This window comes from Argentina silus (genome assembly GCF_951799395.1).
Source record: "Argentina silus genome assembly, chromosome: 9".
Lineage (NCBI taxonomy): Eukaryota > Metazoa > Chordata > Actinopteri > Argentiniformes > Argentinidae > Argentina > Argentina silus.
Window position 1 is genome coordinate 16,171,877 of NC_139663.1, and position 26,656 is coordinate 16,198,532.

General features: G+C 43.3%; 1 protein-coding gene across 1 annotated transcript in view; it reads left to right on the forward strand.

Annotated features, from left to right (window-relative positions):
* The window catches only part of LOC310809594 (shisa family member 6), a gene marked incomplete at both ends in the record, with an annotated part of 42,760 nt that extends 16,499 nt beyond the window's left edge, over positions 1–26,261 (forward strand). The window contains 4 exons of the mRNA XM_083676944.1: positions 19,286–19,351; positions 20,574–20,594; positions 21,673–21,801; positions 25,654–26,261. Of these exons, the coding sequence (XP_083533070.1) occupies positions 19,286–19,351; positions 20,574–20,594; positions 21,673–21,801; positions 25,654–26,261 (824 nt within the window). The remainder of the gene's footprint in view (positions 1–19,285; positions 19,352–20,573; positions 20,595–21,672; positions 21,802–25,653) is intronic.
* Between the last annotated feature and the right edge of the window lie 395 nt (positions 26,262–26,656).

Sequence of the window (26,656 nt, forward strand, 5' to 3'; positions counted from 1 at the left end):
CAGACATAAGCCAGATTTGGGCCATCATTTTTCTGCTGACTGGAACAATGGCCACATCCATTCCTCTTTTTTTCACATTAAAGGTGAACGTAGGGAGCCATTTCACAGGAACATTTCAATATCCGCAGCATAGGGCAGAGGAGGAGGGATGTACGGTCAAGGAATGCAGGCTGACTACAGAGCTGTGCTTTTAAATAAGACAGAGGTGTGAGAGCCGAGAGTGGACAGGGATGACAGGTCTGTTATCAGCCCAGTGTGTTGTCCAGGAAAAGAGGAACCAGCAACAACCCCGCCAGAGAGAGAGAGAGAGAGAGAGAGAGAGAGAGAGAGAGAGAGGGGGAGAGAGAGAGAGAGAGAGAGAGAGAGAGAGAGGGGGGTACAAGAGAGACCAAGGGAGAGGGAGAGAAAGAGAGAGGGAGAGAGAGAGAGGGGTACGAGAGAGACCGAGGGAGAGGGAGAGAAAGAGAGAGGGAGAGAGAGAGAGGGGGGGGGGTACGAGAGAGACCAAGGGAGAGGGAGAGAAAGAGAGAGGGAGAGAGAGAGAGGGGTACGAGAGAGACCGAGGGAGAGGGAGAGAAAGAGAGAGGGAGAGAGACAGAGAGAGGGAAAGAGAGAGAGAGAGAGAGAGAGAGAGAGAGGGGGGTACGAGAGAGACCGAGGGAGAGGCAGAGAAAGAGAGAGGGAGAGAAAGAGAGAGGGAGAGAGAGAGATACAGACATACATACATAGAGGAAGAAAGACAGAGGAAGAGAACAGAAGAAGCAGGCAGAAGGCTAGGGTTTTGGAGTTCCAAGGGTGCAATCCCCCGTAATGTGACACATCAATCAGGGCCATTTCCTCGTGCTGTGTGGCCACTTTTTATTACAGCTCATTAAGAGTAGACACCGGTTGGGTGCCAGCAAGAATGCAAGGAGACTTTCATGCTAATTTCTCCCCATTTTGTCCCTATTCATCATGAGCTGAGGCTCATGTTGCTGTGTGATATCGGCAAGAGTACGGGCCCATGAATCTGGACAGGAAGAGCAGTGGCTTTGAAGGCCATATCGGGTAATAGCAGCTATTTTTCTTCAAGCAAATAATTGCTGTGCACATATTTCTGAAGTGCATAAACCGCCCACCAGGAAAGCAGTTTTCTAACATAAAATCACACACAGCGGCTCTTTGAATTCTCTTTAGATATTCTCGTCGGTTAAAACGGTTAAAAAGTATACTTAAAAAGTATACTCTCCTAAAGTTTATTACTGAAAAATGTTTTCTCTTCAGCTACAAATCATTTTAGATATATTATGTAGATTATATTAGATTATATATCTTTTGACAGTCAGAACACCAGACTGCTATTTTACTGGCAATATTGGCTTGGAATTATATCAGTTGAATTAGACTTTTGGTGAGATTTGTTTGATTATAATGCGACATATACTGTAAGCAGAGACATGACCCAAAATCTTTTGGGGTGGAGAGATAAAGAACCAGGTGCCTTTATGGGGCAGTAATGATGCATGTAGCGCTCTCATCTCCCATCCTTATCCTTTCCCATGTCTGGATGTGTCCTGTAATATGCAGGCAAGCAGTACAGCACAGCGGCCCTATCAGACCAGATCTGGCCCGGGGCGAGTGGAGCCTTCATGGGTGGAGGGGTGGAGGCTGAGAACTTCTGCTCCGGGCACTTCATATTCTTCCTATTTCTCTCAAGCCTCAGACAACAGACTGGGAAAAATGACTGTGGGTGCCGCCAACTGTGAAATTAATTGAACTTGTGATCCGAGGGGTAGGGACCAGTATCTACCCTGAGGAGGGAGGTGTGTGTGTGTTTGTGTGTTTGTGTGTTTGTGTGTGTGCGTGTGTGCATGCGTGTGTGTGTGTGTGTGTGTGTGTGTGTGTGTGTGTGTGTGTGTGTGTGTGTGTGTGTGTGTTTATGCTTACATTAGCCCATGACAAAGGAACAGCAGAGCTCAGGGACACTGCATCGCTGGTCAGTTTCCTCGACAAGATGTCTCCGGACATGGCTGGATTACTGCGAGAGTTGACTTGGGTGACATTGCAGCCGACAAGCGTTTTGTTCTGTCAGTTCTTGTCAGGGATTGTTTACCTTGAGAAAGCAGTGCCTTTCACAAATCCTTAATGCTGGACAAATCGGATATATCTTTCAAGCACCAAGCTTGTATTCTTTTAATGACACTCTCACAAATAAGTGGATGATTGCTATAGGTACAGACCTTGTAGCAGTAAATGAATAAATACACAGAAAGCAAGGTTATGAACACAGCCTGCTTGTACGCTTGTACGATAGTGGTCCGTTAACGGCGTATGTTTGGATATGATAGAATTTTATCAGTGGACTCAAGAAATCAATTACAATAAAGCATGCTTCTGGACACACTGATAAATGTTTGTAGGGTGCTGTTACACTTTTATTGGGAAATACTGTATATTTCCATTGGCGGCCCACCATAGACAGAAGGGATGGGTAGAGGCTGGAGACAGACTGCAGATACAGTACATGCAGTGCAGAGAGTAGGCCATCACTGCAGTGCATTGCTTTAAGCAGTTTTTGTCCCTCCAATGGTTCCCAGCTATGCAGTCTCTAGCCCCATGGATACAATGCAATCTGTGCTGCCCCACATTGGATAAGTGCTCTCAAACTCACATCCAGGTCACATTGCACCATGTAACACAGCAGTGGCAGCAGCAGCAGCAGCACAGAATAGACTCTGCCTTGAGGTGGATGGCTGGGGTTTATTAGTGCCAGCAGGCTGTCTGGCTGTAGAGGTATAAACCATTGCAACGGTTAGAGCATGGTGTCAGAGTAGAGTGTCCATCATTCATTTGGTCTGTAGTGAAAGGCGTGTTCAATCTAGGAGACATTCAGGAGAGGGGCAACAGCACAATGAAGGGTACGAGTTTAAACCCGTCAAACAGTATGAGCCAGAGGAACCTGGATAATCGGGATCACACCATGATAACAAGACAAGCAGAGCTTAACAACATTATGAGCCACATAATTGGTGTAATTAAGACAACCTAACAAGGGGGTATTAAAAAGATGTGTTAATACAGAAGATTGAACAGTCAAGTCCCCTCTCGGAGTGGGAGAACAGTGACAGACGACTCTACATTAAATCAAGATTGAGCAGCTTTCTGCCTCAGCCAGATTTTTTTCAGGGCTTCAGGACAAAAAAAAATCTACCACAGATCATTTGTCAAGAGGAGACTTTACCTCCCAAAATGGCTTGGGCATGCATTAATTATTGATGTCTTGCCAGAATACATTGTTATGGAAAATTTTCAAAGAGGTAGTGTGGAGTGAATTGCTTTTCCCGGCATATTACGTTCATGTCTCTAGGCAATGTTGATAGAATATCATCTTGTTGTTGCTTTCCAAGAATGAAAATGCAGCGTGACATTCATTTATTTATAGCAGTCAGAGAGTATAGTGATATTTAATTAGAATGCTTTGAATATGGCGTTCAAATATCATGACCTTCATGAACACAGCCATCTGTGTTGCAAAAAGGCTATGGCTGCTGCATTCCTTAATCAATTAAAACGTGTAAGCTTTTAAGCCGCATTCCTCCAAATATCTGAGATATGCATAATAATGACCTCATTACCGAAGCCGCGGCAGAGCGCATGGGCATCGTGTTGGGTGAGATTGGATGCAAAAAAAAAACACTTTTATCATCTGTAATCTATCCTTCAGAGGACCCCGAAGGAAATTAAGAATAAAATGGAGGAAGGCAGATTGTAAGGGGAACAAGAGAGCGGCTGAGAAACCAGCCACTCAGAAACCAGCCACTCAGAAACCAGCCACTCAGTGCGAAATTGAAACCAAACTGAGTCATTCAGGGCATGAACGCATCTCCAGCCATCTATGGTATTTGTGAAGGCATGCTGGTGCATGGTCGATTGCAAGGTGCATGAAAATACACTTTGTCAAGGACATGGGGTCTCACTACAAATAACAAGTATCAACTGTGTTAAAAGGAATGTTTTGTGTAGAGGGAGAAAATTCAACCAAAGACACACAGAGAACAGTGTGTGTTCCCTTATGTAAGACTTCTCTGTGCTCTACAGCAGATACAGGGTTTGTTATACGTTCAGGATAGTGTTGAGGTTGTAAGTATGTTGAATGTGGTATGGGAGGGCACCTGAGAACCAGAAACCAAGTACAGTACCAGTCATTCTGAGAGTTACAACACTCAATTATGATACCTTATGAATACATATTACATATTCCCACTGTGATAACAAAGGAGAAATTGAAGCCATTGCAGACCAGCTACAGGCATTCATCAAATATTCTGTCCTCCACCCACTTTTAGGGTGCATGTGAGGTGTTTGTTCTGCAGTGTACCAGTAGCAGGACCTTAGTTGTACTATGATACGCTCATCGTACTGTACAGATCATTGATACACAGGTGTTTATTTGAGATGACGTTACAATCTTTTTACGACTGATACAGTACAAGAGGTAAACAGCAGTAATGCTACAAGGTGATAAAAGCGTAACATTTTCACTGCCTCAGTGGTATGGAGGCCAGCCAGGTGAAATAATGCACAGAGACGTGGAAGAGCTGTTTATTGAAAGAGTTTCTTCCCACCAGAACCCATGTTTTAGTCTCAGTAGGCTTTCCTCGTTCACGACCCATATTACTGCATTCAATCATCTGTGGCGTTATTTGAAATTATGGTAAACCCTTTATTTTACAGCCCTGTTTTAGATGGTATTTACACAGTTTTTACTTTGTGGATACCTGCTTAAAACAGGCATGTGAAGTCTTGTGAAAATGACATTTGTTTTAATCATATAAAGAGGGAGACAGATTGCACCTTTAACTGTTGTGTGTAGTGCATGGCTCACAATGACTACTTCAAAGTATTTCAAACACAGCAGGGGGGAAACAAACACATGTAAGCTTTATTTTTTCACTGAAGAATAACAACAAAGAGAGTTGGAGAGCAGGGAGGAAGATGAAAGCATCTTAATCACAATACTTTTGCACTCAATCCAATCATCCCACCCCACAATTTACTAATTTATTCTTCACACACACACACACACAATGTCATCAACTGTGCTCCCTCCTATCCACTAATCAACTCACACCTAACCTCCACTAATCACCTCAAGCCTAACCTCCACTAATCAACTCAAACCTCAACAAACCAATTGTTTTTATACTCATGTCATCCACCTGCTACGTCATCAAATGAAAAAGAAACCTGATTTAGATAAGAATGGCTTACGATACAGTATCTGCTAATTCGATCTCCAACATTAATAATTTTCACATTCACAAGAAAAGGTTCTGTGAATATGCAGGAACATAATGTACTATCTATATGTACCATTCTAAAAGATTACATAAATTAGAAAATAACTTTAAAACATTGCAGGGATCCAAAATGAATCACGTCTAAATGGGGTAACGTCTCATCCTTTGATTATCTCTTCAGATTCTCAAAGTGGTGATTTTAAGGCAAGTAAATGGAAAGTTAAAGCAACATAACTGCATGTTATAACCACAACTCATTGAAGTGAGAACAACAGTTTATGAGAACACACATTGCAATGAAATAGCTATAGAAGATGCTTAGGAGAGGAGAGTGCTATGACTTGATGAAATATCCCAGAGTAAAGGCTGGACTTTGTACAATACAGTTTCCAATAAATCCCAATCACATCACAACACATGCCAGCTATTGCATGCTCTGGTGGGTTTTGACATGATTGTCTTCCCTTTGAATTGAGTCTTAGTAATCACACGCTTGCATAAGGCTTGATATTGAAATGTAAAAATGCCCCAGAATATGCCCAAAGTGTGCTGGCAGAGCAAACAGACATTTATTAGCTTGTGTCTATTCATGTCATTCTGACGAAGTATGAATCTGGGCATGATGATATCTTTGTGCCTTGCCACAAAAGTCGTTAACGGCTATAGACTGGCCTTTTTCTTTCTTTTTTTAAATATTGCATGCAGAGTTAATGAAATCTGTGCAGCCTCTCAGTTGATAAATGTGTCCGGGAGAGGTTGTCAATGTTATTCATGACGGCAGAAGTAATGCATTTCAGCTAAAGACATCCATTGTTTAAAAAAAAAGCAGAAATGTACTCTACAGTTCAATTTCTTTTTCACAGATTCTCCCAAGGTTGTGATTCTCAAATCTCCTTAAATGTGAGAATTATGTACTTCAGTTGATTATTGTTGAATCTAAGTTATTCACTACGTTTACTAAACTAGAATCCCCATCAGGTAATGTAATTCACCATCAAAACTGTGTACATGTACAAATTACAAAAAGCAGTGTTGATATTGTACACACGAAAGCTATTTATGTGCAATTATAAACATTATGATTCAAATTACTCAACTCTGATGCATTGGCGTCTGGCATATTGCCTTGACAATGACATTACTCAGTGGTAGTTGCAAGCGACGCAATCAAAATGTCACTGGCAAAGAAAAGGCTTTAAAATTCAGAAACTGCCAATATGAGGAAATGGAGCCCAAGCCAGATAAGGAGATGAAAAGAAGGAAATGAAATGTACTGCGAGTACTGGCATATTTAATACTTGACCTCATTATTCAGAGTGAGCTAGGAGGTGTGTCTCTGCTTTATTGCCCTTATTGCCCTTTATTGCCCTGCACTGACTATGTTCATCTCAGGAAATTATTATGATCTTTGGTTGCTGCATGACCTAGTTTTCAGCACTGACATTAATGAAGCCAGTTAAGATTAGCCGGTGACTTTACTCACATCATTTTTCTTTTTATTAACTCAACTTTTTGTTTGATTTAGGAAGTTTATCTGTTTTTACCAGTTTGATCTGCCAGGATTTTATCTCACTCAGATGCACATGCAATGTGACCAAAAACCAAAGACCAACAAAGTGAATCAGACACCCATAGGACATCATGTAAATGTCCTAGGGTTGTTAACTGAAAATTAATGTGTGAGTGTGTGTGTGTGTGTGTGTGTGTGTGTGTGTGTGTGTGTGTGTGTGTGAGTGTGTGTGAGTGTGTGTGAGTGAGGTGTTAGGCCTCAGGCTATAACAGCACATGCTTTTACAATATCAACACCGCTATCGTTAACAGTCCTCATATGAGGTTACCATAGCAACGTGTAGAAGTATGTTGTGTGTTTTCACTCTTTTGGAATCGACAGATGTTCGGTTTACACCGGGTTTGTTGGTGTGGACCTGAAGCTTACACTCAATATGCATGGTAATATCCTTCTGGCCCTGCCTTGTGTGCTGAGCAGCCCTGAGGCATGTTCCCTGAGCTGCAGTGTGTGAGCCTGTTGAAACGTTCCCTGTCTGGAATGGTTGGTTGGATTCTAATGAAACCAGAGGATGTTCACATAGGCTAAATGAGATGGAAGCATGGATGATAAAAGACAGATGCTCAGTGAGCAACGTTCTAACTTGTCTATGTCTGGGATCACACAGAAGCAAAAACATCTCAAACCGCTGAAGAACTGACTGAGCATTTCAAGTCAGAAACAGCTTATTACATGAAACATATTCTCATTAATTTGGGCTTAATGGATTCGAGAGTGAGCTGATTGATGATCATTGATATTCAGGCTGATTGTGTTGCATCGACTGAAAAGAGGTACGGATGTGGCAGCGTTTGGTTACTGAAGGGAGTACAAACCTATTAAACACTTCAATTGGATGAACAGATGTCTTGTTAAAGCCAATCACAGTAGACAACAGAGCAATCAGAAACAGAGCAGATTTTTGCCAATAATGTTCTGGTGGATTTAATGAATACACCTTTCTGTTTATTTCAAAAACAATGTGGGAAAACTGGGGTTTCCAGACTTTTACAAGGAGAAGATGGATCTTATCATTGTATAGAGAAAGAAGTCACAAAATGGAACTGAACCCACTTGGTGTAGCCATCATCATGCACCAACCAACTGAGTTCTCTGCACCTAATTGATCTTGGAAATAGGGCATAATCTGGTGATTGATTATTTTAATGGTTAGCTATCTGTTCTTTCGCCACAAAAACTAATTTAGCAGAGGCACATTTCTGGATGTGGAGGCAAAATAAGTCAACAGAGTGTATTTTGTTGCATAATGCAGGCCATTACCTGGGTCTACAGGAGCAGGGCGAGGGCATCATGGCTCCCATTAGATTAAAACAGGCTTCGTTCATGGTTCCCAGGGGACACATTTGTCTTGTGCCAGTCACCAAATATTGGCTAATGGTGACAAATGCGCACTGCAGAGTACAACACTTTACAATTTATACTGTACTCTCCTATATAGGGGCTGTTCATTACTGGAATTCATTGTGCTCTGTGGACAGACTGGGTGATATTGTGTGAATTGAAAGGTACCAATTTACTTTAACAATATGCAGGGGATCTCTTAATCCCCCGCTAGTCCTCATTAATGAAACGAATGGCTGTGAATGCAGGGCCCATGTATCTTTAACTAGCTCTGCTATATAAGGCTGCCTTAAATGCCTGATTGCAGAACCTGCTTAGTTGGCGGCCCTGGAATGTAAAATGGAAGTGCCAGCTTTCATCTGTGCAGCTGCCTGCTCTGTCTAAGGTGGTTCATGTGTAACACGGTCCCCAGGTTGCCCCATTGTATGTGGTGGCAACGACGTCTTCGAGCGACCGATCACTTCCCCGGGTCGTTGGAGCACGAGGTTTGATCCTAGGTTTGAGACGTCTTGGACGGTCATGCAACTGCTGGTCCCGTGTCTGTGGACAGGTTGGCTGTTCTATACGGGTAGTGTTAACCTACCCCGAGCCTTCACGCTCTAGCTGCCCTAGTTAAAGGGGTATTTTAAGACTTCCCAGACGGGCTTATTTGCCCTCTAACGGCGATCTGTCTCTTTCTCAAGTTCAGCCTCTTCCTTCTCAGGCGTCCTCCTCCTTGAGACTGAAGGAATGAGAGAATCAGCTTCCATGCGTTGTTGTTGCATCATGTTTGCACTGGATGCCTTTCCCAATCGCTCTGTCTGGTGAATAACACCACAAGTAGCAGAACTTTGTTAAAATAGACGGATTGTTTATCCTGGTCTCTCTTTTGCACTCAATAATACTGGCGGTGTAATATTGGCTGCTTTATTACCATAGAGTCGGTTGGTAAAACTGTCAAGGTCACATTGCCTTGCTCTGTTCTTGAAATGCATGATGCATTGATTAGAATCAAAGTCAGATGGAAACTGTTCTAACCTTGACTTCTGGTAAATGTTTGCTTTATGTTGCAGCTTTTTATCTATGTAGACAAAGCTTCATAGCATTTAGACTGCAGTTTCTAAACATAGATTAACATGGAGCTTACTGTTGTTGATAAGCGAATCAACGGGTTTTAACGTCTTACATTAAAGTATTCTGATGAAAAGGATGTAAATTGATGATCACGACCCAGCAGGCTTTCGGCTGAATTATTTCACTTAGCACCATTTTGTTTTTTGATGTGTTTCAAACTAATGTGATTTCAATAACGACACATCCATATTGCCTTGATTTTAATGGCCTTTGCCAGAGTTATGTGAACATTTAATTAGCATGACATTATTTGAAATTGTCTCTCCCACTGCGCTCTGTTATTTGTTTCTCCTTTCCTTGCCCTGCTTTTTAACTCTTTCTCTTCAGATTGCCTTTATGAACGATGAGCTGCTCCCTGGTTTTATGTCATCCAATATTGCAAACTGGAAATGAATGATGAATTTCCATATCTGCCGTTGATTGTTTAATCTGCCAAAGTGATAATAGATTTTTAATGGAGTCAGCAAGGAGGTGGTGTCCGCCAGTTTGTAATAGGACCCATTATCTCTCATACACTTCTGATAAGCGTTTCTGGAAAGTAGCTGGAGACCTTTTGTAATTGGGTTTACATCTCCCTATTTCACTGTTTGAAAGGCTTCACTGGTGTGTCAGCTATATAATTTAAACAGGGTGTATAGGAGCGGTATATAGACTCCTTTAGACGGGTGTGTGATTGACTCAACAGGCAACTCCTTTGTGTTCCCCCGAGTTCCGGTCAGCACATCGTTTTATGGTTCCCGAGACAAGAGCAGACACTGCAGATATGAGATTGAATAACTAGATAGATCATAGTCACTGTATGCCTGCTAGCTATTCATCTTGAAGGAGTCATAACCCACAACACCAGTAGACGGATTTGCCTCACACCTAAAAAGGACAAACGGATGGTGGTAGAAAAATGAGGCACTCTCAGAGCGTGTTACTTAAGTATGTTGCTGTACTCTGTCTTTTGAGGAATACCTAAAAATACATTGCAATCATAATCATAGGGGTGCATTCGAAGACAAAACATATATATATATATATACAGTATATATTAATTAAATATTCATTCCATATAACCTGTATTCAAAGTAATCTCACAGCTCTTTGGGATGTAATTTTCTATAATTTACACAGATTTAAAGCAGCCAGTCTATGATCAAAACACAATAACTGCAGACCTATACTTTCTGTAAACAGTCGGAGAAATCTGCTTTGCTTTATTCAGTTTAGATTGTCTCTCAAGTGTATCTTAAAAAAGAAAACCAATGCGTAGGCAAAGCGTGATGATCTCTTCATGTGTCTTATGAAAAGAGCTTAAGATGTTTGGTTAGAGGGAGAGAGAGAGAGAGACATGGAAGAAAAGAGCAGCATTTGACCCGTGCAGGCACACTGACAGCAGCAGTCTTCAGATGGAAGACAACAAGAGCTGTTAAGAGATAGCAAGGTTTTCAATTACTCTGCAGTTTGATGCGCTCGCAGGTGCGTCACGACTCCAAACAAATCAGTCCCTCAAATCGTTGTTTGATTTCTCCTATTCAATGCCTGCAAATGAGCACTTAGGAGACTCCCAGTCTCTTCTCTGCTGAGATTGATGATTGTGTGTGATGACTAAGCATGTTTTTATTGTCATAGGCATTACTGAAAATGGTACATCGAACAACTTCCTATGTAAACTAGAGTACATCATGTAGAAAGATGCCTTCACATTCAGTTCATTAGATCATTCTGCTCTGTTGTGATGGAAATGCAGGATGCATGGTCCAGAGGCGGTACGAATGTCTTGAGGAAAATGCTTTTAGGGCCTCTTCAGTCTTTGATTTTCCCATTGAGTCAGGTACAGTATCTGACTGTGGCTCAGCTGAAGAAGAAAAGAAGGTTGTAGGAAGGGGGATGGGATGGTCATAGAAATGCCATTACTGAGGCAGGCATAACGGAGGGTGTTATTGATTCGCTTACAAAAAGAAGAGGCTTTTCAGGAGGTTTTGGTGTGTGATAAATATTGATCACTTTCAAACAGTGTTTGAGCAACCAAAAATGGAACTCAGGAGGAGTCATGAGAACAAGAATGGGAGGTGAACATAAAGGGAAACTGCAAATCAATGATTGACAGCGTGAACTGACCTATGCAGGCTGTCAGATTGAAACTGGAAAGAGCTAGAGGTGTTTGATTCCTTGATGTTGTGATGTGTGGAATACCTGTGTGAATACTGTACCTCTCCCGAAGACAGGCCATAGATGAGTCATTTTACCTCCTTTCCATTCAGACCACATCTCATTCTCCTGCCTCTTCATCTCCTTAGACCTAACCTCAAACGTTCAATTTATTCCCCCTGGTAATTCACCATCACTTCAGTCGGTAGCTTATTCATATCCCCTAAAACCACTAATGACATGGCCTCCTGTCTACATCCACAATATTACAGACTCTTTTCATATTGGCGTTCTCTGCTCCTTTAACCTGTTTCTTTGGACAATTTGACCCAGCCTACCTACTCTTCACCCTCTTCCCTGACCCCTCTTCTCTCTGATTCTAACAGCTCTCCAATACTGTGAAACACAGCCCTCCACCCACCTCACTGTCTTTCATGCCCTTTTCCCTCTCATCATTTCCAGCCTCCTTCCAGTTCCTCATCTCCCTCATTCCCTTTTGTCGTTTTTTCATCTCAACTTCATGATTGAACCTTTCAGATTAGAGAATAAAAGCCCCTCTCATGCTACACTCCACCCCACAACATGAAAGCTCATCTTTTTTAAGAACCTTCCCTCAAACTCACAGCCATCTTCAAACTAGCTAGACCAATCTTTCTCCCTGTCCATCCATTTTCTTTTCGGAATATCTGAGAGCATTGCCTGTCTGTCAATGTCTTAGCTTCAACCTGCATACATTAAAATAAGCCTGAACATAATAACCTTACTTTTATCCTCTGCCTTCCATTACATGCTCAATGTACTCTGCTGCCTGGCTTGCCATCACCTTTCATATTAATCTTCTCACATCACTTCTTCTCTCTGTCGAGTTCAGGTATGTGCTCCAAAAAAACATTGCTGACTCTCACTGCATTTGATCAATATCTCCCAGCACCATTTTTGTCCAAGTATCTCCCTTCAGTATAATCTCCTACTGGTTCAATCTCTTCCATCTTCCTGCCATCTCTTTCATCTCAGTTGTTGGATGTGCACTGTAAACATTTTCTTCTGTCCCCTGCCTCCAAATGGGTATGAAAACATGGATGGATGTGTATTGTGTACAGTATGGGGGTGAGAGAAATCGGTAGCTTTGATCAGAAAAAAAAACACTTTTTGGATCTTACCTCTTCTACCAGACCTGTTCATTTTCCTCAGCTACTCCACTGTTGTACTGTTGTACACGGCAGGCTCATTAATTAGCTCTGACTCCTGCGCGCAGTGTTAGGAGGGCGCGAGGCAGACTGTTGGACACCCACACAAATCCAATAACACAACGTTGCCAAGAACCCCTGCAGTTCGTTTTGTCGTTACTGTAAAGGCCCGATAGTTATCATCTTGACGTACAGTACAGTACACACAAGTGGAGGCTGGTGGAGGTAGAAATCCGAGGAAGGGCTCATGATAACGCATGGAATGGAATGCATGATGAGGAATGGTATCCAAGATGAGGAATGGTATCAAACGCACGTCATGATACCACTGATACCATTCCTCATTCCATTCCATGCATTACAATGAGCCCGTCCTCCAATTTCTACCTCTACCAGCCTCCACACACAAGAAGTGCCTAGAAATGCAGGGCACAGTGGTTGTTCCATCAGAAACCACGGTGAGACACGGTGGCGTGACCCTCGCAACGGGACGTGGAACGCTAGCCGGGCAGAGCCGTACTGTGCCACCCACCACGGTAACACAGAGGACAGGTGTACGGCGCCAATTACCTCCCTTAATATGCTAATGAAAGGGAGTCTCACTGCTTTCCAAATAACAGAGCCATCTCCACCCCTGCCACCGTGCACAATCTGTAATTAATGTGGGCATTACCAGACTGGAGTGCCGACCGCAGCCTGCCGCTGTTTATTTGAGATACTTAAAACTTAGCGCTCATCATTATGGGCGAAGGCAGAAGCTAAGGCGACTAATCAATGAAGCCCATAGCTTCTGGAGCAGCGAGCGCCTCGGCCGTCACTCCATCACTATCCGACTGCCGCTGTTGGTGCTGCGGCTCAGGCTCTCTCCCTTTCTACGAGAGGATAGCGCTGCATTAATCATGAGCCTCATGATACATGCTACCAGACGAACGCCATCCATCCGGCACAGTCACACAAGGCGCCTCACTGTGTTCAATGACTATTAATTAGCATCATCGTACCCCAAACTGTTTGCGGGTTGTGAGCGATCATTTAATTAGGTAACTTTAGATGGGAGATATATCCCAAACATTTTTTGAGGGAAGGGTAACCAGATAAGGAGCAAACAGCTCATGCAGCTCCAATAAACAAAGTTAACTGTGTACAATAGTACGCACAGTATCAATCATGGTTATTATGTAAATAGATACAATTAACTGCTCTAATCATGTTGCGGAACACGTTCTCCATCAGATTAGTTGCATAACAAGGGTGTTGGGGAAGACGGGAGGCTAGCTACTTTAAATCCTCTGAAAGTGCCAGAAGTGCGAGGGAGACGAAAACAACTGCTAATAACAGGAGATACTAAGCCGAGTCATCCCTCCTTCCCTGAAAAGCCGGTACAATAACACCCACTTCCTTCAAGCGTCCTGCTCAAAGATTCTCTGAGTAATTGGAGAAAAGTTAGACAAAGGATGGCACATCACAGAAGGTGAGCAAGTAAAACCACATTTACAAATAGGACTAACATCAGCCACTTACTTACTTACTTATTAAGGCTCAAAGCCTTCTGTACAAACACTGTATAAGAAAGAGACTCTTTTGAGAGTTTTCTGAAGTATGTTATACCTTCTGTTTATACCTTTATTTATACCTGAGTGTTTTCTCCCTGCATATATAGACTCCATGTCCCCTGATGCCCAAGACTCAGTGTTAGATGTGGGATTTCCTGTACATGAGTCACAAAGTCAGCCTGAGGGGGAAAAAGGGTTTTGCCTTCGCTTGACTGGAAGCAGCATGCCAGACCAAACCAGAGCATGATTCACCTCAGTCTCCACCAAGACAGCATGGAGGCGGTACGAAACATGATCCATAATCGATGGGGACGGATCAAAGATCGTCATGCCAGGGAGGGCCACATGGGGGAAGACGTCATCTGTAAAGCCAGCCTAGCACTCTCACCCCCCTGGCATTGGTCTCTCTGAGGGGAGGGAGGATTGTCGGAGAGCCTTAGAGCCTCACACAGAGACACAGATCTGTCAGTGTAATAGATGGACCTCCTAGCACATAGCTGGAGAGGTCCAGAAAGATCTTAGGGGCGGTGGCAGCCACGGCACCCACTTAAATGCTCAGTTTCCAGGAACACCTAGATTTGAAACCTCCTATCCACCCTTTGGTGTGTTCCAATGAAATGAAACCTCTGATATTGTACCAATATAAGGTACAGTGCCTTCTCTGTGGTGCTTTATGACTGTGAAGTTTACAATGTGCATGATTGAGTGATTTTGTCTCTTCAAAATGTTGACTTTTAGTGAGTGAACTCAAATTAGCAGAGCTCTATGGAAAGCCTGCAGAAATTGAACTGAAGTATGTAAACATTTAGATTCTGTATTCCGTACACTTACGATAAAATGTCAGTGAGCAGCCAGCTCCAGCTCATAATTGCAAAGTCATTAACAGATCTGAGTTGTAATTTTCTAGTTTGTGGTGTTTTCACAAAGCCTGACATTTCTCCTTCATTATTTAATCATCTCCCTTATTAACTATTGCCTAATGCTGAAATACAAATATAATTGCGGAAAACATTCAAAGCAATCATTGAAACAAACAGTAGAGAAAGAGAAACTAATTTGCAGCTAATTTTCTGAGCAATGTACCAAACACAAAGACCCCTTCTTGAAAAGCTTAGCATCACTACAAATTAATTGAAATTTTAACATATGACTCATCCATTGTAAGAGCATTCTCTAGTGAAGATACCCATTACAGGTAATTCCAAAATATAAAAAAGCAATGCTGTTTTTATATCCTGTTTATACATGTTCATCTTTCACTTTTATTTTTTTTTTTACTTTTGCCTGTGGATACCTTTCATAATACAGGCTTCTCTCCTATGACTCCAGTACGTTTTCAGGCTTTGTTGTTCTATTCACCTTGGATCTCCCTCTTTCTACGGACTCATCTACCAAGAAGGTGCATGCTAAGGCACGGATAAAGGCAGCTTTGAATGATGTTACTTCTTTCATATTTAAGAAGACATCAGATAAATCTGTGCTTATCCTTGTTAGCAACTCGGTCACCTCAGGAAGAAGCTCTTCAAGGCAAGATCAACCAACGTCGGTAAAGTTACAACCTGTTTTTGGTTTGTGTCAATCATGTGCAGTTACTGCGTCGCTCCCCTTATACAAACTAGTGACTTTGGTTGCACTATAAATATTTCTGGTGAGTAAAAGCTGTATATATATACCATATTAATTACAAAATAAAGATGACACCTCCCACTCTTCCTAGTGGGGTCTGTTTTCAGTATGTGGTACAGAACACTAGTGATTTTGTGTCGACACTGGCATTGGCAGATGAGCTGGATGAAAAATGCCCCGACCCCCTGAAGATTTGTCAATGTAGGGCAGATACAATTATAGACCAGCATTAGTTAAAGCTCCTGTGTCTCAGCGTGTCTTAAAGCAACAGTGACAAGTGTCCAGACCTAAATTGCACCCTGTTCAAAGCACGATCTCTTATTGTGCCTCAAAATGTTACTGTGTAATACACTGTACAGTGGTAGTAGTATATTGACATGGCCAGTCTGTGACACTGATACGTTTCAGTCCTTGTTTTAACTTGTATGCTCCGAAAAGCTTTATCAGACCATTTTGATGTGTTTTCTGTGAATGTTTTCTCTTGACTCACTCCGGCACAGTGACAGAGTGAGTCATGCTTTACCCGTGGGTGGCCCCTCTTGCCCATGTCAATGTATATAATACAACAATACTCATAATTGAAGGCACTGTGACGAGAAGCAGCAACTACACTGTTATATGCACGTGCATATCCCATTATGGAACATTGTGTACATAGAAACCTCTGGTCACAGCCCATATCAATACAAAGCCCATTTCAATATGAAGCCTGTGTTGATGGAAGGCTCTGTCAGCCAGGGCTGTAACTGTCCCAACTGGTCCGTGTCCCTCGCTTTCCCACCAGGTGTGAGGAGTAACATGGTGAGCCACCCGTTGGACCCACACAGCTCTTCCCACAGCGCCAGGGTAGTGCCAGGGTAGTGCCAGGGTAGTGACACGGCGTGGGCTCCCATCATTACAGGCGGCCCATCCATCCATCCGTCAGGTTTCTCTGACAGAGCCAGAGCAGGGGAGGTTTTTTAAAATGGATCTGGGTCACAGTGGGATCCCTCCCTCTGCTCTGTCCATCCTCTGGAACCTGAGAGGGCTCTTTTTCATTTGTGCCCAATATGCCTGCATTTGTGCAACCAAGCCTATATGATATGCTAGGGCGATATTTTCTGCTGCATTATCCATAATGTACAGTATACCTATGCTGTAAGTGTGTATCTTTTACAGTGGATTTACAGTAAAACATTTCTCGGGGCGAACAATATGATAAGTAATACATTGACATACAGTATCAAGTCTGGATGATTAATCTCACAAACCAAAGCAATCCCATGGAATCTGCTCCATTTTCCTGGCCCTCATTGTTGAAGGAGCACTTTTACAGTTGAAAGACAGAACCTGAGGTGCAGAAGTTCCATAACTCGCACAATTCAGATAATGATGTTACTCATTTCAAATCCCTCCGAGCTCCTTCCACTAACATTAGGCTCCAGAGCCCTGTAGGCAGCACAGCTGTTCACGCAAATGTTCCACTCCTGCCCACATTCTCGACTGGTTTTACATGAATGGAAACCTCTGTATAGATCTCTCTGTTGTATGACTACACAATATCTCCATTTGATTCATACTTGGGACATTTGCATAGTGAGGGGTGGGGTGGGGGGGGGTCCTGAGGCCTGGCTTGTTTCCACCTCCTCACTACACGACTCTTTTGGGTTGTTTGTCAGAGATAAGCAGCATCTGGAGGGTTAAAGAGGGAACATTTTCTGCAAACAATGGCATTTGTTATAATACAGTTTTTAAAAGTATTATATTTCAAGGCACAGGGCTGTTCTCACCTTGGATTCATACTCAGTTGTAGAGATGAGCCCTGATCAGACAACGGTGGGCGATGAGATATGAACTGTATCATAACCACTATATAGTATAATACTATAGTAGCTGTTCTCGCCAGTTATTACATGTACCTGTACAAGCAAAAGGAAAACCAACAGAGAAGGAGAGCATTTGATTGCATGAGCAGTCAGTCAGTCATCCAAGGCAACATTTGAACCATCTTTAAAAACCGTTGGCCTGTTCTCCCAGGTTTAAGAGATGGTCGGCTGGTCTTCCCTAAGGATGGGCAACTTGTGCAAATAGGGAGATAGCAGTGTTGTTGTTTTTTTTCAAGTAAGCTGTTTGCTTGCCAAGCTCAAAGCAGGTTCGTTTAACTCAGCCATCTGAAGATCATATAATTGGTCCCCTGATCAAACCAGAGTGATTGAACAGCTGTAGTTAGTGCAGGGATTGGGCAAAAGTCTTGTTTTATGTATGTAAAGGATACTGGGATTTGGAATACTAGTACATTGTCATTTAAGACTGTTTAATTGGACCATGTTTTCTGTTGTTGGTTTTCTGCTCTATTGTGCTTGTCTGAAAGATGCTGAAGCTTTGTAAAAAATCACGTTTAACAAGGAACTTTGAGCTATTGTCTTGATGACGTGAATATTTCCACCAGAAAGGGTTAGGGTTATTTATTAATTTTTTCCTCCCCAAATGTATTTTATTTGCATTTCCAATTACTTAGTTAGAGGATAAAGAGAATGAAATGCGGGCTTGTGTGTCTCTCTTGTAACTGCCACCTCTCACCATTAGGAAGTCCCTGTAACAGAGAGAGACCAACTGTTCTCCTTCACCAAAAAGAACACACTGTCCTGTCACTCCAAATTAAAACACGTAATTTGAGTCTTACCAGGTTACTATGTTCCATTTCCTATTGTGTTAAGCCTTCTAATGGGATGATAAATGAAGTTGTTTAAATGCAAATAAGGTAGAGTTATCAAATATTCATGCCCTGTATCTTCCTCTGCTGTAGAGGAAAAGCTTGCTTTGTGTCGACTAACCAGACGTAATTGAATAAAGGGAACTTTTCATTCTCTCATATGATTTGAAGTCCCACAGCTGTCAGAGGATGGGAATTTGAAATTAAATCTGTCTTACCTCATCCTTCATTGCTCAAAGGGGAAAGTATAAAATGACTGCAACACAGTGTGAAAGTAGCACGAAAGGTCATGTTTCAACAGACCCATGCTTGTAACATGGTAATAAGCTACCATTGAAATGGATGCCCATCAAGCCCATGTTGTTATCCTACCTCCGTGACAGATCAAAAGAGACCATGAATCAATGGGCAGCAGTGATGCAGTGCTCAGCGGTGGCCTCTGTGGAGGATGAGTGCGCACAATACCATAAATCATCTGAACAGACTTCATGAAGACCTCTGACAGGCAGACACAGCTATACACAGCTATCTATAGACAGAATTCAGAGTTTGGGTTTTGAGACGAAAAGACAGTTTAAACAAAAATGTTGTCAGTGGGAAATGTGTGGCCACTGGCAAACGTGTTTTGATTTTGTTTCGATTTATGTTTTGTTTGTTGTAATTCAAGGTGGAATCCACATTTCAGATAGAAGTAAACAACATAAAACATGTATTAAGAGGAACAACATGAATATTTTCATAAAATATGTTTTGATTTTTAATATTAACTTTCTCATGTTTTTCCCCAACAGGCAACCATCAACATGATTACCAACATAGTCACCTGGACCTCACAGCTCTGCACACACCGAAAATTGGTAAGGATATCTAAGGTTAAGATTTCAAGTAAATCTTAGATTATTGTTGGTACTTGTGTTGTCCTAGTCAATATTTCAGATAGACTTACAATTTGTAGAAATGCAGAAGAAGGTTTGTAGAAAGCTGATGCGGTATGTACAGTATCATTCCAGCACTCTTAATCTCATGTGACATAGAATATTGAGATTTACAACGCCCACATTATGAGCAAATTATGTGACGGTTTACACACTGCCAACGGGAGCTCTTGAGTACAGTATGCCACCCCGATGGCTTCATTTACCCCAGGACATGGAATGACTCAGTCATAATGATTGCTGAGATGCATTTTTTTGGCAGCTCTAATAAGACACATGGACATTGTCTAAATTGAAAATGAGTCGAAAGATGTTCTTTCAGATGTGTGAATGTAATTACTGACAAAACAATTTTTCTGGAGGGGAAATTAAAAGCTTAGATAGCAAATGAAATGCGGTTTGAAGAAAATGAAAAACAAAAATGTATGATAATCAAATTTATGCAGTTCACTCAAGTTATTGAAAAACTGCGCCCTTATCTATTTCTTTAAATGTATTTTTCTATGAAAAGAGAGACTTTTTTTTAGCATGGGATTACTGAGTGGTCACACCTCTAAAACACGGTGAAACACCTCTAAAACACGGTGAAACACCTCTAAAACACGGTGATGCAATCAGAGAGTAAAAATCACATATGTTTTATGCCTGGGTGCCTCTCCATCTATCCAACATGATTGGCCAAGAGCAAAGTCAATATCTTTTAGAATGTTCATGCTGAGAGTTCAGCTCTGAAACATCACACACACTCTCTGTTTCAATATCACTGAAGCTGTAAACTTCAACTTATTGTCAAGCTACAGTAGTATCCACTCATCCTGGATTTTTAAAGGCCATGATTTTCAAAGGCAAAAAGACAAGAATGGAGAACTGGATTGAAAAAAACTGTTTAAAGGCAGATTCAACCTGGGCAAACCAGAGCTGAAGATGTTCTATTCAGCTGTGTGCTGTTCATGACCTGAACAGCACACAGCTATTCTATCACATCTGTTGACTAGTACGATCAGTAAATTGTAGCAGATGTGTATGTAATCAATACACATAACAATGTTCGTTGCAAACAAAAAAGGTCTGCCACATTGGTTGAAAATACTCTGAATCATGTTTGTTATTGATCCTTTTTCTCTTACTTGGATTTGTTATGTAGCCCACAGAACAATGAGACATGGTAAGTAATACACATATACCCCTGCTGTACATGTGTATTCCCTTCCTCTTTCACACATACTGTATATGTCAACCACTGTTGTGACAGTCAGTGACAGTGACATCCCGTAGAGCACTGGGGTCGAGGCAGGGGGGACCGCTCTTCCTTTTTGCTCCGACTGAATGCACCAGTGTTGAAGCTGAACTCTTTCCCCTCACTTTTCTCTCTTTATCTCTCTCCTTTCATCTCTCTTCTCTTGCTAGGTTAACTCCCATGCACTGTTTGCATTTGTGAAATCTCATTAAGAACCGTGTTAATATTTTAGTCCATGACCTCTGTAGGAGCTGATCTCACACGCACACGCACGCGCACACACACACAGTCCCACACACACACACACACACAGACACACACACACACTCACACACAAACTCAACACTGCCTCTCTCCTTCCTTCCATCTCTCTGGCTACCACATCCACGGCCTCTCTCTCATTTTGTGTCTCTCTCCCACTCACTGAACTTCTTTGCCACATGCTCCTTGGTGTTGTGTGTCCCTGTCCTCTCTGCCGCAGTAGTCACCCAACCCTATTTATAAACCTGCCACCAGTGGCCAGCGTCTCCACCGAGCCCTGCCGCCACCTCACCCCCCCTGCTGCTCCAGCTCCAGCTGCCTGCACCGTGACCGCGTGTCCCACATATCCACAGGCACACAGGCCAGCTAGGCAGGCGGCGCAGAGCAGCGAACCGCAATGGTGCCACACTTCCTTGTGACAGCCAGAGCACAGAGTGCAGCCACAGCCAATCAAATCACACCAGGAGTGCACTGTTATGTTTTTACAAATCATGTAAAACTCAGGTTTGAAAAGTCGATTTGGTGGACTACAGTCAACACTGCAGTACCCACCCACCCACCTCCTCTCTCTCTCTTCTCTCCAATCTCCTCACGCATCCCCCTCACCCTCACACTCCCTATTCCCCTGTCTCCCCCAGTGAAGACCCCCTGTGTATCAGCCCCGTGTGTGTGGCGTCCTCTAGGCTGCTGATTGGCTGATTGTGGCCTGATTGCACTGTGCCAATCTCCTCTGTCTCCCCTGCAGAGAAGCCCCAGCGGATGAACAACATCCTGACATCGCAGACGGAGCCGTACGACCTGTCCTTCTCCCGCTCCTTCCAGAACCTCACCCACCTTCCACCCTCCTACGAGCTGGCAGTCAAATCCGAACTAAGTAAATATTCCTCTCTCAAGAAACTAAGTGGGTGGTCATTCATTTCATCTGCCACCTTGTTTGCCTGATCTCCTGCTTGGAGCCCACCAGCACACAAGGGGGGAAAAAAGGTTGATCTTTGCACATTGCATTGAAGTATTGCCACACATGGCATTACCAGTGATGCAATAGTATCCCTGTATGGATGTCCATTACAGGGATATGTACATAGTGATGTACACAATAAAAAGCCAATGGGGTTATGAGCTGAGTCTAAAACGGGGGAAGCCATGCCATGAAATGCACAACCAGGCGTTAAAGTCGTCAAATTGGCTCTTATCGTCATCCCCACATATCGCCCCAGCCCATAGACTGACATCTAATTGGCATATAATTTGGCTCCATCTGTGGCCCATGTCATGTTGCTAATGTGTGTTAATGACATTTCTCCAGCTGAACATCCCGCCTATATGCCTACAAGATGGGACTGATGTCTTAGAAATGCTATGTGGGTCACCTCGATTATCCCCATTACTTCCTCTGCCTGATGATGAGACTTTTATCATTCTCAGCCTCGCTGACAGCTGCATGATCTATGATCTTCTGATCTCATGTGATTGGTCACATGTGGCATGCTGGACAGCAGTAGTTCTTTCCCGTTGGAATGTTCAACAGTGCAGTGTGTGCAGTAGGACGTTTTTGTTTGTCACTCTCAGTGTGGACAGGGAAAATCAGTGTGACTCAACCCTCAACCTGTGATGTGGACAAATATTTGATAACTGAATCATATTGCTGTTTCATCTACTGAAGTGCTGTTTAATAGAAAGAAACATACAAGACCACCACTATCCAAGGATTCAGTGACCTTGATTCTAAAGAAAATAGAGGTCTCATACATGATGTATTACCTTAGTGTGCTTGGTTATTAATGGCAACCAGGGAACAACAATATGTTCCGTTTACACTAGGCCCTGTGTTACATCTAAGGGAATGTAACATGGGGCCTAGTGTAAAAGGGACATATTGATTCTGTCTCTCTCTCTCTCTCTCTCGCTCTCTCTCTCTCTCTCTCTTATTAACCCTCTCTTATCTTGTAAGCACACAGAAAAGCACAGAGATTAATTAAATGAAACTAAAAGTAGCCATCCAGTTTGCTGGGCCTCTGGAATATTGGTCAGAAAAAAAAGTGAATCCTTTTCTAGTTCTCTACCTCCTTACAGCTTTGTGACAGCTCGTCTTATAGGAAAGCTATTTCATTCTCTGCCTCTCCTGTGATATATGTGGTGTAAGTACATGGGTGGCTTTTTGCAAAGGGAGGGTCTTTGGAAAAAATCCCAAAAGTAATATAATTAGTCGGTTTTTTTAATGAAACCATCTGGATAGATGAGGACGAAATCAAATTAGTATGGTTAATTTGTGACTCTAAATGCACACACTGTACACGTTCTTCTACTTCTCTTGTTCTCGCTGTCCTTCAGCAGCGACTGGGAATCTGAGATGGAGGACACTCCTCTAAAATAACCTGCTCAGCTCCTGGAAGGAGGCAGAGAGAGAGAGAGAGAGAGAGAGAGAGAAGAGAGAGAGAGAGAGAGAGAGAGAGAGAGAGGCAGGAGGAATCTTATTTGGCTCTGTTTTCTTCCTCCTCAATCACCCTAAAAGGGATTAGAACACTCTTTAGAACAACACAGCCTCTTTAATCCCTATGTGGCGAACAAAGCAAAATGATCTCACTGTGGCCCTCTTCCTTCTACTGTGCCTTCATCTAAATCCCTTCTAAAGATCACTTTTAATTGATGTTTCACAAGTTTCACAAGGGTATGTGCATTATGTGATTACTGTTGCTTCTGGGCTCGGACAGAGTGTTTGGATCAATAGCCGCCATAGCTGAGTGTACTCGCCATATTGAATTTAATCTTGGAGAGTGGAAGCTTTGGCTTCGTTAGCCACTGTTGGGATGTTGTGGTGTTTGTGGTTCACCTCATGCTTGAGACCCCTTGACCCCTCTCCAAAATCTAATGAATTTTTGAAGTGCAAAGTCATGTTTGCATGGCAGCAAAATGAACCCAGCATCTGTAAAAAGAAAGTAAAAAAGGGAAGGAAATATTCATCCTCTCTGATTAATACATGCTGTAAGATCATACACACAGGCCCCAGGCACACAATAGAGACCCGTCAATCATTACACTATGGGTGGAATCTACATCAACCTGGCAACAACAGACAAGAGTTGCGTTTCAGAGCAATCTCTGGTTGTCACGGTCAATACTTGCCAAACTAACATGGCAAGAGATAGAGTGTTGCATCATTCACACAAAAGTGTATGCTAATAATGTAGCCTCAAGCCCTGTGTGTATTATTTAGGAGGCACATTTTATCATAAGTTAAAATCAAAGTATTTTATTGCCAGAGCTAATGCATCTAAGGAGAGATGCTGTTACATATTGTGGGCCAGAACCGGTCTTGTGGGGGCACACAGTGCTGGAAATGGCAAGTACTATATGGGCCAGACATGGTCTGAATGTGTGCGTGTGGGGGGGGCAGCTCTGGGTGAGAGTAGGCAATTTTGTTATAGGCCAGCTATGATATGAGGAATGTGTCCCCGATATGTTTCTGTAGTTACTGGGCTATCTTTGGTCTGAGTGTGGTTGAGTAGTACTGGAAAACAAAGTCATACCTGGGTCACATCCACATGCTGGCCAAGGTCTGGCCTTTTCATGGCCAAGGTAAAGCTCAGGGATGGCAGCTAGAGTCGGCCTACTTCTGGCCCGGGGAGCAAAGTTGTATCTGGGCCACATCCGGCTGCCGGGAGAAAACAGACGTGGACCAGATCTGGGCCCTAATTTCTGTGCTGACAGGGGAGTACAACAATCAATTCAATCAATGTCTTTCTTCCATATGTCAAAGCCTTGTGCAACATTGTGACACTCCTTCTGGCAATGATTGGACACTTAAGATCGACCTATTCATTGAGCTACGGGGCATTCCTGGTCGATGGTGGGCGGGCTGTATCCTCAGGGTTAGTTATCTTGACATTTCCTACCATAATGTCACATCTAGAGTGAACCCTGGAGAAACAGACAGGATGTTATAGCCACAGGCCTGTCCTGGGTCCACCGTCATTTGTAATGCACAAGGCTGGGGGAATCAAACCCCACATGGGGGTAACAATAAGGTGACCTTCTCTACCCAGCCATGGCATCCATCCAAAGGGGAGAGTTCTAACATCCACACAAAAAACGAAATCCTCATACTCTAAACCTCAGTCGAGCAGCAGTGTTGTTCTAACATTGTTATTCCAAGCACAGTGCTCTTGAGAAGCTCAGTATTTCACTGCGGCTGAGGTAACCACCCCCAGCTACGGGTGACAGCTAGTCACTGTTGTTCTAGGGTAGCATCACTCTGTGGCCATCAGTCCCATTGAAAAGCAGGTAGCCTGTTTAAAAGTCATTCAATAGGTGCCTGCAGCTCTCCTCATGCAGGTGTAATGGCTTAAACATCAGGAGTGTGTTGGCACTCACTGATGAGTGCCCCTACTTTTTGGCATGAGAGTTAAATCGCTGGCTACCTCCAGTGCCAGGCTGACACCATTGACTGTTATATTGTTGAGCCTCGCGGCAGGCTGATCGTCCTCTCCACACCCGAAAAGCAGTGCAATTATTGTGATGAGAGCTGCTGCCTTTCCTCGTGAAAAACAGTTACAAAATGTTTTTTTGACGGGATATGTAGGAGTTGACATGCATGCATGTCATAGTAGAACTGCGGGGCAGATCCACCCAAGGTAGGCCGGAGGTATGGAATAATTTTCTCTATAGAGTGTAATGTTTCTAATTTCCCTCCCCCTCTCTCCTCGCCCTCTCCCTTTGTCTAACTCAGGCGATAAGGACATAGATGAGTACTACATGCGGAAGCGACACCACCCTGACATGGCGGCCCGGGGGACCCCCCACATGGTGAAGTTGAACTCAGAGCCACAGCAACAGCAGCGCCAGCGGCCACGCCGTGTCCAGAGGGCGATGTCCCAGGACCACGTGCTGTCCCCCGAGAGGACCCCGCGCCACGACTACGGCCTGTCCTCCTACAGCGGTATGGTCTCCTACGGCAGCAGCCGCCATCTCTCAGAGGAGCAGCTGCTCTCCACCGACCGCCTCCACTCCCAGGACCCCCTGCTCTCGCCCGACAAGATGCTGTCGCTACGGCGCTCCAACTTCCGGAAGGAGGCCATGTCGCGGGCGCTGTCCCACACGGACATGTTTGTGCCCACCACGCCCGTCGTGGACCGGGCCTACAAGATGACCAAGATGCACTCCCATCCCAGTGCCTCCAATGCCGACTCGTACAACACGCTGACGGTCAACCCGCCCACCAACAAGAGGCAGCAGTTTGCCTCGCGACGGACACACACGGTGGACCATCTACAGTACCTCCCAGGCCACCACCATAACCAGTACCGCACGGCCAGTAAGAACGAGGTAACTGTTTAACCAGAGGGTGGCTGGCCAAGGATTCCTGTGTCAACAGACAACAGCTGAGACGGCAGAAACTCTCCAGTCAGCAAATGCCCCAGGCAGAGGTGTGCAGCCTCCGTAGGTTTTCTTTTTAAAGTAACCAACTAAAAAACTCTTCTTGCTTTCAGCACAAGCTCTCTGTGTCATTCAGATTGGGATCATCACAGCTAGAGTCAACAATCACAAAGACATCTGTGCTTTTCTCTCATAGAGCAACATAAGGGCTTTGCACGTTGACACATAAGGACTGCTTTAAGTCAGGGGATGACTGAGGTTATTTTCTAAAAAATTGGGATGGAACTGGAAAGGAACTGGATCAACTTTATAAATATATACATATATTTACTATTTGTATTTTCAGTCCTTGTTAT